The 13,276-nt window shown below is 48.1% G+C and overlaps 1 protein-coding gene across 3 annotated transcripts in view; it reads left to right on the top strand.

The window, feature by feature from the left end:
• The first annotated feature begins 529 nt into the window (after window positions 1-529).
• LOC122364791 (potassium voltage-gated channel protein Shaw-like) overlaps window positions 530-13,276 on the top strand; it is a 37,212-nt gene continuing 24,465 nt past the window's right edge. Inside the window, exons 1-4 of one of the 3 annotated variants that reach the window (XM_043335529.1) lie at window positions 530-724; window positions 989-1,091; window positions 11,344-11,738; window positions 12,258-12,390. In XM_043335529.1, the coding sequence (XP_043191464.1) occupies window positions 11,545-11,738; window positions 12,258-12,390 (327 nt within the window). In that variant the 5' untranslated portion in view covers window positions 530-724; window positions 989-1,091; window positions 11,344-11,544. The other 2 variants (XM_043335528.1, XM_043335530.1) reach the window with 2 other exon arrangements.

The following is a 13,276-nucleotide window of genomic DNA, read 5'->3' as shown; positions in this document are numbered from 1 at the left end:
GAACGTTGATCTACATGGAGTTTTGCGGGAAAAGTAACGTATTGCCCGTTTCGAGAGATAGCTGCTTTTACTCAATTTGAAGGTCTTAGGTAAGGAATTTGTAGGTATCACCCAGGCTAGGTCGATGACCCAAAAGCCAGGAACATTTGGACCAGTGAGAGTTTTTTTGTGACTAGTTTTTGCGATATTTTACTTTTTTTGATTTCAAAGTTTGCATGCGTTTCGTCAATACCTAATGATACAGTTATGCAATATCCAATATGAATTCTAGATAAGTCAGGTCAGGTCAAATCAACCATTAAGCATCATGCCGGCTATTTTTATTAGATGTTCATGTCACCACGGAAAGCTTTGCACCATTTGACATGGCTCAAAATCGTTTTCCCTAATGCTCCGCTGCAAATAAATGCTTAGCCTTATCAGTTCCAAAACTACCCAAATAAGCTGCAAAAACAAAAAGACAACCTAGGTCATCATAGATCAATGACCTTGACCTGACTTTAACGTGACTCGTTTCTGTTCACAAAATAGTTTGATAATGCACATATGTAGGATGTGGGCTGGCGCGTCGAATCGACATTATGAATAGACATTCTGACATCATGACTAAGCCTCGACCAGAGAAAGAGGTCACAAGTGGAAGGGTCAACGGCCATTTGGGTGAAGCCAAAGGCAACAACATGCGGTTTTTCCACAAGGTTCCAGCCAAATAAGATGCGAACCGGTGAGGGATGCGTTCCACTCGTACCCCTCCCCCAGCCGGGGCGCATGTAGAAAACCGATAGGTCCAGCGCGGACTAGAGTATAAACTTTGCTTCAAACGACCTTTTTGTAGCAGTAATTCGGTTTGTAAGAAATTAATGAAGTAGGTAAAATTTCACCTTTGATGAATGCCAGTGAAATCGAAAGTGGAGCGGGAACGACTTGTGGCCCCCTTTCTATCTTTTCCTCTATCTGTGCTCTGACAGCCTTTGATGCCTCGTTTCAGGCCGAGAGTAGTCGCTGACGAATGACGATGTTCGACGCCGCTGGCACCCCATGACTCGTCTTCTTTCCAATGACAAGACCACGACAGTCCGACCTCTTCACAGGTGAGCAGATCTCTGAACAGTTAGCACTTCTGGTATGCATCACGGTTTTTGTATTTTTATATGTTTTAATAACTATCCATTTTTGCTCTCCGCCTCCACAAGATTCTTTGATTCTTCGATTCTTTTGCTCCTTCGTTTGATCCTTCTCGTTTCGGTGAAATACCTTCCAAAATACGATCATCAGCTTTTCTCTGATCTTTCTCCTCTTCCTTGATCTTGTCTATTGTTACCGCCTCTGTGGTGTCACCCTTCAACTATCGCTGCCATAGAGGAATCCCTCTTACGTAACGTTTACGGCGCGTGCGGTTGTGTAACTTGACGTTAACCCGCGAGTTGCTGGGGAGGGGGGGGGGGGGCGTTAAACGCCCCCACTTTTTTCGCCGGGCCATAGCATAAAAACGTCGCGCTTGGGTACCTGTAGGGAATTGATTGAAGTTTATTGTGACAGTTTCAAAAAAAACGGTCGGCAAATTTTTGAGATATCGAGGTTTTAGTGACTTCATGATTTTGATTTTTTAGTGACGTCATGATTTTCATTGAGTTTTCGACCAAAAACGGCATATGTTCAAAAAATCATATAAATCACAGAATAGACATACAGACATGCCGTAAACGCCATTAGACTGCCAATACCTTGAACAATCAAATGGCTATCTTCGATTATTGATTATCGTTCCGAATTTTCCAAAATCTTGAACTGAATCTTGGCAATTTCTCGTGACTACTTCACGACCATGATACATGCATTTCTTAAATTGAACTTTTTTAGCCAAACACGTACACATATGATAAAATGAATGTCACCATCGTGTTCTACGCCCCAAATTACCCTTAAATCATGTGTCACAGGCTGCGAATATCAGTTTTGATTTTCGGGGATATGTGCCTACCCGATTGACCTGACCTTGACCCTGACCTATGCTTGATTGACCCCTTCATGGAGCTGACACTCTTGTAGGCCTTATATGATGAATTGTGCACCGTTTTGACAGAGTTTATGACGAGAGGCGCCCATTGTGAAGTCCTGAAGTCCATGCTACTGAAAGCCCGATTTCAGGTGTTTGACCTGACCTTGACCCGACCTGTGACCTCAAAATTCAACTTTAAAGTACTCATCTGAAGCGTCTCGTCGCGTTCTTTCGTTTGCCGCCTCGTGCGTGTCGTTGCGCCTATTGGTTCTCGAGTTATCGGCTGGGGGCGTTTAACGCCCCCCCCCCCCCCCTAGCAAACGGCGGGTGGCGAAATACCCCAGCAACTGCCGGGTTAAACAGAGCGCAGATAAATTGATTCATCGTATCCTAAAATGATTCCCATAAACGCACACGCCTAATCTACTTTAGCCCATGTGGTGGCGTGTGTTAGCAGTTCAGTTGCGTTTAATCTGTGAAAATCAACAAAGCTGATAGATTCCAGTGCACACACTGGCTTACACCCTTTTCACGTCGGTGAAGGTTGTTGTGGGAACTCTCCCCGCCTCGTCCCTAGAGTGCTTTGATGTTAGTTGGGCGTGGAGCAGACGCTTGCTGCATCATTCGACAGAACGAACACTTTCAACAATACCAAATGCTTCAAAGCCGAGTCCGCTCAGCCATCAGGCTGGTGCAACTCATACATACTCGTATACCAGCTATAGTAATAGCTACCAGCTAAAAATTGTTGGCAAGTAAATTCGTAGCGCGAACAACTACTTATGTAGGGGAGAGTGCGGCACATTCTTGCAAAATATCGATAAATCCATATGTCTGTTCTTTGGTTGATGCAATGGTAAAATTGTTGATTGTAGCATGGAAAGGAACATTTGCAGATATTTTCCTCTTGAAAGTTATCTTTTAAAATTATCGCTTTTATAAGAAAAAATGACTTTTAATAATTCTGAACGTTTGCACGAAACTACCCCACGTATGGGCACTTCCGTGCACCCTGCAAAGCTCGAGGAATTACCGAGCATTTCCAGAATTTACCAAAAGCAATTGGCACGGGGCCATTTAATTCGATTCCTTTCGACAAGAATGCATTGCACAACAAATGTAGAAAGCATGGGCTGGCCAACTGCAAACTGCCGACCATCGACCCGCCTCCGTGACCTCGCCAAGGTCGCGTGAATTACTTGTCACGACGTCGCAAGCAGCTGAGACTGAGTCAGGCGAGCGTCATAAGTGAAACCTACTACAGATAAAGTCATAAATCGCAAAAACAATAAAAATATGCACGAATGCGCCCCTAAGCAGTGCGTACATACACGAACCTGCCCCACAACGTTATTTGTAATATATTTCAAAATTTTTTGTTGAAAAATGACACTTTTTCAACAAACAAGTTTGCAGCAGCTCCGTGGATAGAGTAAGCTTCTTTGCCGCCAATTTTGAAAAGCCGAACCACATTTCCGAGTCAGGATCACGAAAACGGATGCTATGAAAAAAGTTTGGAAAGCGCACGAATAGGGGAGAGTGGGGCACATTCGTGCAAAAAATGGATAAACCCATATATCTGTTCTTTGGTTAGTGCAATGGCAAAATTGTTGATTGTAGTATGGAAAGGAACTATTGCAGATAGTTTTCCTCTTCAAAAGTTATCCTATAAAATTATTGCTTCCATTAGAAAAAATGACTTTTATTCTGAAAAAAATGACTTTACTCTGAACATTTGCACGAAACTGCCCCACCTATGGGGCACATTCGTTCAAGAGATGGGGCACTTCCGTTCACTTGGCAAAATTCGAGAAATTACCGGGCATTACCAGAAATTTACCAAAGGAAATTGGCAGGGGGTCATTTCACTTGATTCCTTTCGACAAGAATGCATTGCACAACAAATGCAGAAAGAATGGGCTGGCCAACAAGAATGTGCCAACTGCCGGCCTCCGTGACCTCGCCAAGTTCGCGTGAATTGCTCGTCAGACGTCGCAAGCAGTCGAGACTGAGTCAGGCGAGCGTCATTAGAGAAACCTACTACAGATAAAGTCATAAATCGCAAAAACTAAAAAAAAAATATGCACGAATGTGCCCCCAGGTAGTGCGTACACGAACCTGCCCCACAACGTTATTAGTAATATATTTCAAAATTTCTTTTTGAAAAATGACACTTTTTCAACAAACAAGTTTGCAGCAGTTCCGTGAATAGAGTGGGCTTCTTCACCCCCAATTTTGAAAAGCTGAACCACATTTCCGAGTCAGGATCACGAAAATGGATGATATGAGAAAAGTTTGGAAAGCTCACGAATATTACAAATTTGCGTTTTTATCAAGCATGACAGCAGGTACAGTGTTGTCTTCTACGGTGAACGAAGGGCGGCAATGATAGACATATTTCCATAATTTACCTTGAGCTCGGGCAGTCACTCGTGTTCCTATAAAGGTTGGGATTTTCAATAGAAAATCACAATTCTAAAGAATAGTGATTGTCTTAATTGAAAAGTCCCAACCTTCGGATACTGCTGTAAACGAATGTGCCCCATGCACGAAAGTGCCCCGCTCTCCCCTAGTTCAGAAGAAATGTTTCCGCCATTTTGTTTCTAAGACCCACCAGTATTCTGTTTAGCGGAACATATTTATCATCCACCCATACATTGACTAGAGAGCGCTACGCAAAACCAAGTCCCAAGTCTGTCTGTGTATTTGGTTGCTGTTTTTCTCTGTCAATTGGGCGGATAATGGACGTATTACGCTGAACAGATGTACTCGTATGTCGGTGTATGATAATTTTGGTGCATGTTTCTTTTCGTCCCTTTCCCGTCACTTTCCTTCTCCTCCCCTCTCCTTCCTCTCCTTCTCCCTCTTCCTCTTCCTTTCCCTCTCCTTTGCTCCTTTTCTTTCTTCTTTATTCCTCAGGTCCCTTGATTTGTCCCATGTCTAACTATCCATCCTAGTTGATCCCATGATGAGACGGGAGGATTTTCGCAACACACGCACAATGTGAGTACACGCCAGGAGTTACACACGCTCAATGGCAGTAGGAAGACTTCAGGCTACCTCTCGGTCCCCATCAGTCCTATCGTGATCAGCCGGCGCCGTTGTTGATCGGCAGGTCCGGTCACTCCTGTTGGTGAGATATATTTAGTGTCGTTGTCAGATCGGGTCACGGTACTGTATAGTGTCGGCAGGCGGTGTGGTATACATAGTGCCGGTAGTATGGTTATACTGCCGGCAGTGCTGCACGGTGTTAGTGACAGTGGTTGGCGCTGCGGCACAGTGACGGCGGTGTGTTGTCGGTGTGTCGGTGCGCGGCCGACCTGTTGCGCACCCGGCCCGCCGGCCGTCGGCCAGTGAGCGCCGCGACGCCGGCCGGCACAGTTCCGGGGGTCGGGCAGGCGCCGAACCGGGCAGGTGCCGCCGAACAGTCGGTAGCACGGGTCGGGGCGCTACAGGACACCCAAGCAGGTGAGCTGTGGGCGACAAGTTTGGTAGGCGGGCTTTGCGCATATGGTTGGTCTCCACATGTCACTTTTTAGCTTCATTGTTTTACGGAACGTCATTTTTGCACGACTGTCCGTTGAGCCTAACTAGATATCAGGGTCATACAAGTGTACCAGCATAAAGGGTATACAGATATTGCTTTACACGATTTTTGTCGTTACTTTTTATGTTAGCCTTATTGAGTCTGGAGATAATATTCTGAAGTAAAATGAGTACCGGATAGTTGAGATAACCTTGACGTTGTGCTCTTACAAATAATAGGGCTGACATCACGGATCTACTTCTCAAAGGTGCCGGTATTTTTTTTCTGTTCGGTCATTTTCCTGAAGTTTTGACTAAGCTATTCTTACTGGTTCTCGTCGTTGGCAGAAGTATTTTGTAACATTTTGTCTCGGCGTGTCGTGATAGGACTCAGGTGTTCATTTGTCTCGTTGGTCAGTGTACAGAAGATCCCCTCCGTCCGGTGACAGCTGGGTTGTCACACCGGTCTGTGACCAGTTCCTCCGTACTGCACTGTCGATAACTGTCCACCAGGGGCTCATCCGACCACGAAGGTCACCTATGTGCTGAAACGTGTTGAATCGCCTCGCGCCGCGGGGCGGTTTCATCCACGGGAATGCATCCTTGCGTTTCCTAGGACAATAATATCCATTGATTGATGCACTATTTCTTTTGACTCCTTCGACGTCCAGGCTTGCCAGCATTCGGCTAAGTAAGGTAGCCGAGTTTGAAGCCCCAAGTCCCATTGAGACGTTCGTGAGACGACAGTAATTTTGAAGCACTTAGACTCTCATTTGGTGCAAAGTGTCTGTCGTGTTTTTGCTGGGAAATATTGTTTTATAGTTAATGCATTCACATTCTTCATGCTTGAATATCATCAGTATGCTAAGCTATGAGACTTTATCGGAGACTCTTTATCGACGACCACCGCGGGGTCTAAAGCGCTTACAGCAGAATATCGCCGAGATGCAGCTGCCTGTTTACGGCAGCGCGTTGCGATCCGATTGGCCCCGCCGGCTCATTGGGTCAATATATGACGATCCGGCGGCTTTGGCCGGTGTGGAACCCTCTGTGGCAGCACGGCCGTGGCCCCGGCGTCACATCCCGACCCTCGGGAGGGACGAGATTCACTCCCGGGTCAGGAAGGTCCGCCCGCGCGGCGGTCACACAGTCGGCGGTGATTTGAATTGATGCATATTAGATATGTATATGGATGGGTAGCTAGACGAATACTGATTAATTGCTAGATGAGTTTGCTGAGCGGGCTGTCAGCCCTAGCTAATTTCGCTTGCAATTGCTTGATTTATTGCTTGAAAAAGTTTGATGTAAAATGCAAATTCTGCATGTAATACACACGAATATGCAAATCTCCAAATAGGTTTAATTTACAAGACGATATATTTATATCGTCTATGTGAACTTAATGCCACACCTTCATCGGAGGCGGGCAGACGATCCCGTCTTGTTCTGGAGACTGACGTCCTCAGTTTTTGTATGGGAGACAGCTCTGTTTAAATCTATCAAGCACTGTTGACGCTCGCCTGTCCGACCTGTGGCGTCAACGGATCTTTGCTGATATTGTCTGTCGGTATGCCGCGGCATGGTGCATAACTCCCGGGCAACAGACGGCAGCGAAAGCCGTGCCAGCGCGGGCTCGCGATGATCAAATGCGTCATCAAGGGCACCGGGTTCGCTTACATGACTGGTTAGGCACTTCAATGTGATTGGAATCGGACATTAGTTGCCATGGCAACGGTCACCGTCATTCTGTTCAGCACATTGGCAGTTGAAAGTACCTAATAATTTGATTTTATACCTACCTGCCGTCAAGCTGCAGCTGCTGTAACGCTGGCCAACCGCTGTTGGACCGAAGCCGGCCGAATCTGGCCGACTGGAACCGACTACCTACATCTGACTCGAAACACAGCCCTCCCTGGCGACACCAGAATCGGGCTGCCACGTCTGGCCACGTCTCCGTCCAGGGTCTCGCTGAACATTATTTCCTTTTCTTTATTGATTAATTCGCTTCCTTTTTCTTTCTTTCGTATTTTGTCTCTTCTCTTTTCTCCTTTCACACTCTCCATTATCAGTTTTGGCTTCTTCTTTTTCTTGTGTCGGTAGGCATATGCTATAGGGTAGGGTGTTATTTTTGCATGCCACCAGGTCAAGCCCCAGCACAGTGGGGATTTTTTTCCGATCTAGCGCCTATTAATTCAAAAAATATTTTTTGGATTTTTGTTTATTTTTTTGTGTCAGTAGGGCTAAGAAATGTCTGAATTTTTTATATATTGCATTGGCTTATCTGTATGTCCACAGCAAAACTAGGAAAAATGCGCCCAAAGTTCACACTCATGAGTCATGCGTGATTACTCAATGGGCTCAGCAAGGCCCGAAAGTATAGCTCAATTTCATTGTCCTGTCCTGTTGGTTTTAATCTTGCGAGGTCTTAAAGTTGCATATCGTCTGAAAGGCACCTTTATTAGGAATGGAATGGCAAACAGAAAGTATGCCACAACCTTACTAAGGTCACAAAAATGCCCTTTACAAAAAACCTTACAGACACCATATTGAAGGAATGGTATTCTAAATAAATGTGGGAAATCAACAATGTTTTTTTCCACTCCGAAATATATCCTATCGAATTCGCCACTTTCTTCTGCACAAGACGACGCCTAGTTTGGCTGCCGAAACTTGCCTGAACACGGAATATTCACATTAGAGTATCTTAACACCCCACTCGAGGAGCGCTAGGGCAAACAGCACGATATAGGTATGTTCCGGACATAGGCGAATAAATTTACTTCGTGATTTATATGATGCATATTTTCTGAGACACATTCATTAGGAATAGGATGACAAGCGTAAATTATACATACCGTAACCTTATTAACCATCGCACTTGTGGGGAGGGGGAGGGGGAAGGGGTCGGATAAAACCCCACGGTTTTCCGCAAATTACTCGCGCAAAAAGCAGCCGATCGCGCCGAAACTTTCGGTACCCTCGAGATCATCAATTTTACATCTAACCTAAAAATTTCATGACTCTGACCCAACTGACCTTTGACCTGTGGCATATTTCTCGAGACCATGTTTGGCCGGAATCGCGATTCGGCGTATGCCAGCTCACATTATCCGCGGTTTTTGTGGTTTTAAACGTTCAAATATGTGAAATGATGTTGGTGCCATGCAAAATGGTGGGTGTCAAGGTCACGTGAAGGTCAAGTCAAGGTCATTGACCTTTGATGACCTTGGTTCACTTTTTCGAGTTTTACTTGTTTCTAGAGTAGTTTTTGGTGCTGATTTCGATTTTAGCAGCCATTTGAATATTTACGAAGTAGTTCTAGTGCCTTCGTTTCATGTTACGAAGCTATCAGTAGTAGGCGACACTTCTATGGATGGCCGGCAGGACGCCTACTAATTGATCTAACCTGACCTGACCCGACCTGGCCTAAATGCATAAAGACATCGTCTGTGATCAAAACTAACATGAAATTCGTGATCAGCACCCCAAAATACCCCGTAACACCCTAACTTTGCGAAGTTTCAAGAGGTCTCGATTTCCCAACTTTAGTTGGGTCATTAAACTGACTTGGAAAGTCAGCTTATGACCTTGGACTTTGAAATTGGATATATTCGGCCTAATTTCGTCATAGGCAGCACGCTTGACTTTTCCGCGAAGCTCTAGCTTGATCAGGGGCCAAACGGCTGAGCGGGGGGTCCAATTGAACCCCCTATACTATGTTGATTATGCACATTTACAGGTAAAATTCTCACCAGGACACACCAGCCAACATCTGTGCACAATCTGGCTACAATTCTACCTATGGTTTGCCCTCTACGAATAAATACGTGCTAGATCGGAAAAATCCCCACTGCATGCCCAGGGATAAAACAAATGCACCTATGACAAGGAGGCAAAAGCCTGGGCATGGCCATGCTACAATAACCAGATATTTATATGACTGATCTGCCAAAGGTCAGCTGAGCGTCTGAGAAATGCCATAGGAGTACCACACAGTACCGCGGACTTCTGTGAAGTACCGAGGTGTACTGCACGTCCACGCAGTACCGTGGAGTGCCACGGAGTACCACGGAGCACTGTGGAGTACCATGAGGAGCGCCGGTCGCAGTGTACTCTCCCCGCACCGGTCTGTCACGGCCGTCGGACGCTGTCGCCGTCACCCTTCACGGCCGCGCTGACGGGACACGATTCTGAAGCCACTCGTGCGGACCGGACGTGCCGGGCCGCTCAGGTCTCCCGAACGGCGGCTGTGGGCAGCCATAAGTCCGGGTCAGGCTCCCAGACAGGCCGATATTCCCTCTCCGAGCCGTGTCTTGAGGCGGTGGTAGAAATAACATAATTTGAGACAATGATTTCGATATTTGATAAGGCACTTAACTAGACGGAGACCTCGCTATGTGCAATAAATATAATAAAATACCGCGCATAGTTGGTCGTCCAAGGGCAGATGAAATCGGTCAATAATATGTCGGGGAAAGCTCTCTGTAGAAAGTTCACTTCATGCCCGCGTGTTTAACTTCATCTCCGTGCAGCAATGGCTGTTCAGAGCATCTCCTTGACTGTAGCGTGCTCTGAGATTGTGACATTGTCGAGTTTCGTACCAAAGTTCCGCTGCTTATTGCTATTGTTCGCTCGCACGCGCTGGTTTGGTGAGTGCCAGTGCAGCTGATCACTCACCGAACTCGCAGCATTTCCAGAAGCGAACCGGATATGGAAGCTGACCTGTGTTTTCAGAATTAAACCCGGATACCAAAGCCGACCTGTGTTTCGAGAACTAGACCCGGAGGCCTGACGAGCTGCTAACTAGGGTTTCAGTCCCAATCTTAGGTGGCATACAGGCGGCCTATTCTGTACAGTCGTGGAAATGTGTCTTATCCTTTATCTCATGCCGGAAGCCTCCGCTAGCCGTTATGTGTAAAATCCGTTTTGGTGTAGCAGTGTCCCTCGCGAGTCGGTCCATTCTGCCTGGCAGTTAGGCTGTGCCGCTGAACCGCAGTGTATTGCGGTACAGCATACCTACGCAGCGGCTCAGCTGCGAGCTCCCATTCCATCGGAGAGAATCCGTCTGGGTATTTCTCCTTTCATGCACAGATAGTGCTCTATAGGGATCTATGGCCTGCCCATATCTCGCCAACTGTCGCACACAGATGTTGTTTCCTTTGACGCAATGACACAGCTCAGAGCTGCTGTATTGAGCGGCCCATGCATGCGGATCCCCGGATTGGGTCATCGGTCTATATCTGCGCCGGCGGCGGTGTCGATGCCGTCCGGGCGGCGGATCAGGACCGGCGGCTCAGAGGGTGGACAGGTATCCGCGACAGGCCACCCGCCGGCCCCACTGATCCCAGTCGGCCGGCAGATAGCGGCCCGGAGCTTCCGGTACGTCGCGTGGACCAATACGCGACCCCACTGTCTAATGCGGTGCGGTCGATTCGATATTGGCTGTGACTTGCATTAACGACCTAATGGACGGCCGCAATTAGACCTGTTGGTCTCGGTGATCAGGCTTATGGAAGGACTGCCCGAGCATATACCGGTGCATATTACGGTCTGCCGGGAACCAATTATGGGTCAAGGTGAATGGTCTGATATCAGGGCAGCTGCACGGGGCTATAAACTGGGGAGGGTGTCTTAGCCGTGTGATGGATTGGTGCTATTAACCGCCTGCCACGGCCTGCTGCGCTGCGTGCGCTATATCGCCGAGACTGCAGCCGACGCCGGCGTTCATTACGAGCCGCTTGTCTGACCCTCACCCCCTACCCCATCCCATCTATTCAGCCGACCGGTGACACGTTTCTTCCCCACCCTGCTGTTTGAAGGTACTGACCGGCCAGGACGCCGGCTCCAGCCTGCCGCTGGTGTCTTCTGTGGACTGAGGGGCCGCCATCTCGCACGCCGGGTGTATGCGGGACGGTGTACCGGCCGGCCGGTGACCCAGCCCGGCCTATAGCGCCCAGTGGCTCCGCGTGAACAGCGACCGCCGCTCCATGTGACGTCACAGGCGGCCGGTGACGTCATCCATGGACGGCGAGAACCGAATCCTGCTCAATGTGGGCGGCATCCGGTTCGAGACGTACAAGGCCACGCTGAAGAAGATCCCGGCCACGCGGTTGTCCCGGCTGACCGAGGCGCTCGCCAACTTCGACCCCGTGCTCAACGAGTTCTTCTTCGACCGGCACCCGGGCGTGTTCGCTCAGATCCTCAACTATTACCGGTGAGTGCCGGTCCGCTGCGGCCGCTGGACGCGCTCACAGCTCGTTAGAGAGCCGTCAGAGTGGCCCGTGCCGGGGTGACTGGGCGCTCTGAGCTGACAGACACTGCCACCGCACAGCTACGAGCCGTGAGCTGCAGGTGAAAATGGTGGGACTGCGCTATGACTATCTGACTACGGACATAGGGAAACGAATTTGAACTCTTAAATGCATTTCATAACCTAATACTAATTATTAATGATGGACCAATAAATAATTATTTGCTCTGGAATCGAGTGTGGCCATTCGCGCACTTAAATTTTTCATTTCACACCTTTGGTGCGACCACAAGCAAGAATGACGATTCATTGAATTTTTCCGGCAGATTATTCAGATTTCAGAGTTGTTGTGTCTTGCATGTATTCAGTGTTCTATATTAACGAGCAGCTCATCAATATCCAGTACCAATCGTCGTTTGGGTAGTTATAACTACATTAGTCAGCACACCCGTACGTGACAGTCCTCGCGATGTGCGCCCGCAGGACGGGGAAGCTGCACTATCCGACCAATGTGTGCGGTCCACTGTTCGAGGAGGAGCTGGAGTTCTGGGGCCTCGACTCGAACCAGGTGGAGCCCTGCTGCTGGATGACCTACACCAAACACAGGGACACTCAGGTACGGATGACCTACACCAAACACAGGGACACTCAGGTACGGATGACCTACACCAAACACAGGAACACTCAGGTACGGATGACCTACACCAAACACAGGGACACTCAGGTACGGATGACCTACACCAAGCACAGGGACACACAGGTAAGGATGACCTACACCAAACACAGGGACACTCAGGTACGGATGACCTACACCAAACACAGGGACACTCAGGTACGGATGACCTACACCAAGCACAGGGACACACAGGTAAGGATGACCTACACCAAACACAGGGACACTCAGGTACGGATGACCTACACCAAACACAGGGACACTCAGGTACGGATGACCTACACCAAACACAGGAACACTCAGGTACGGATGACCTACACCAAGCACAGGAACACTCAGGTACGGATGACCTACACCGAACACAGGGACACTCAGGTACGGATGACCTACACCAAACACAGGGACACACAGGTACGGACGACTCACACCGAACACAGGGACACCCAGGTACGGATGTTTCACACCGAACACAGGGACACTCGGGTAACACAGGGACACTCAGGTACGGATGACCTACACCAAACACAGCCCGACACTCAGGTACGGTTGACCTACACCAAACACAGGGACACTCAGGTACGGATGACCACCAAACACAGGAACACTCAGGTATGATGCCACTGAAGTGTTATATACAGCAAACACAGTCATTTAGGGGCTGATTTGTTGATGGTTCTCGAATGCTGCGAACAATCTGGTCTGCACACATTGTTACGTAAGCGCACAAAGCGCCGTCATTTGTTTTCATTTGTACATAAAGCGCAAGTGCTTTTACCATGCACGGCTTCCATAGAAGGCGCTCGGGATCAGTAGGGCTTAGCTGCCTGGA

The sequence above is a fragment of the Amphibalanus amphitrite genome, unplaced genomic scaffold (genome assembly GCF_019059575.1).
Source record: "Amphibalanus amphitrite isolate SeventyFive unplaced genomic scaffold, NRLGWU_Aamphi_draft 000698F_arrow, whole genome shotgun sequence".
Lineage (NCBI taxonomy): Eukaryota > Metazoa > Arthropoda > Thecostraca > Balanomorpha > Balanidae > Amphibalanus > Amphibalanus amphitrite.
Note: the sequence above shows the minus strand (reverse complement) of the source record. Positions and strands in the feature narration are given on the sequence as shown.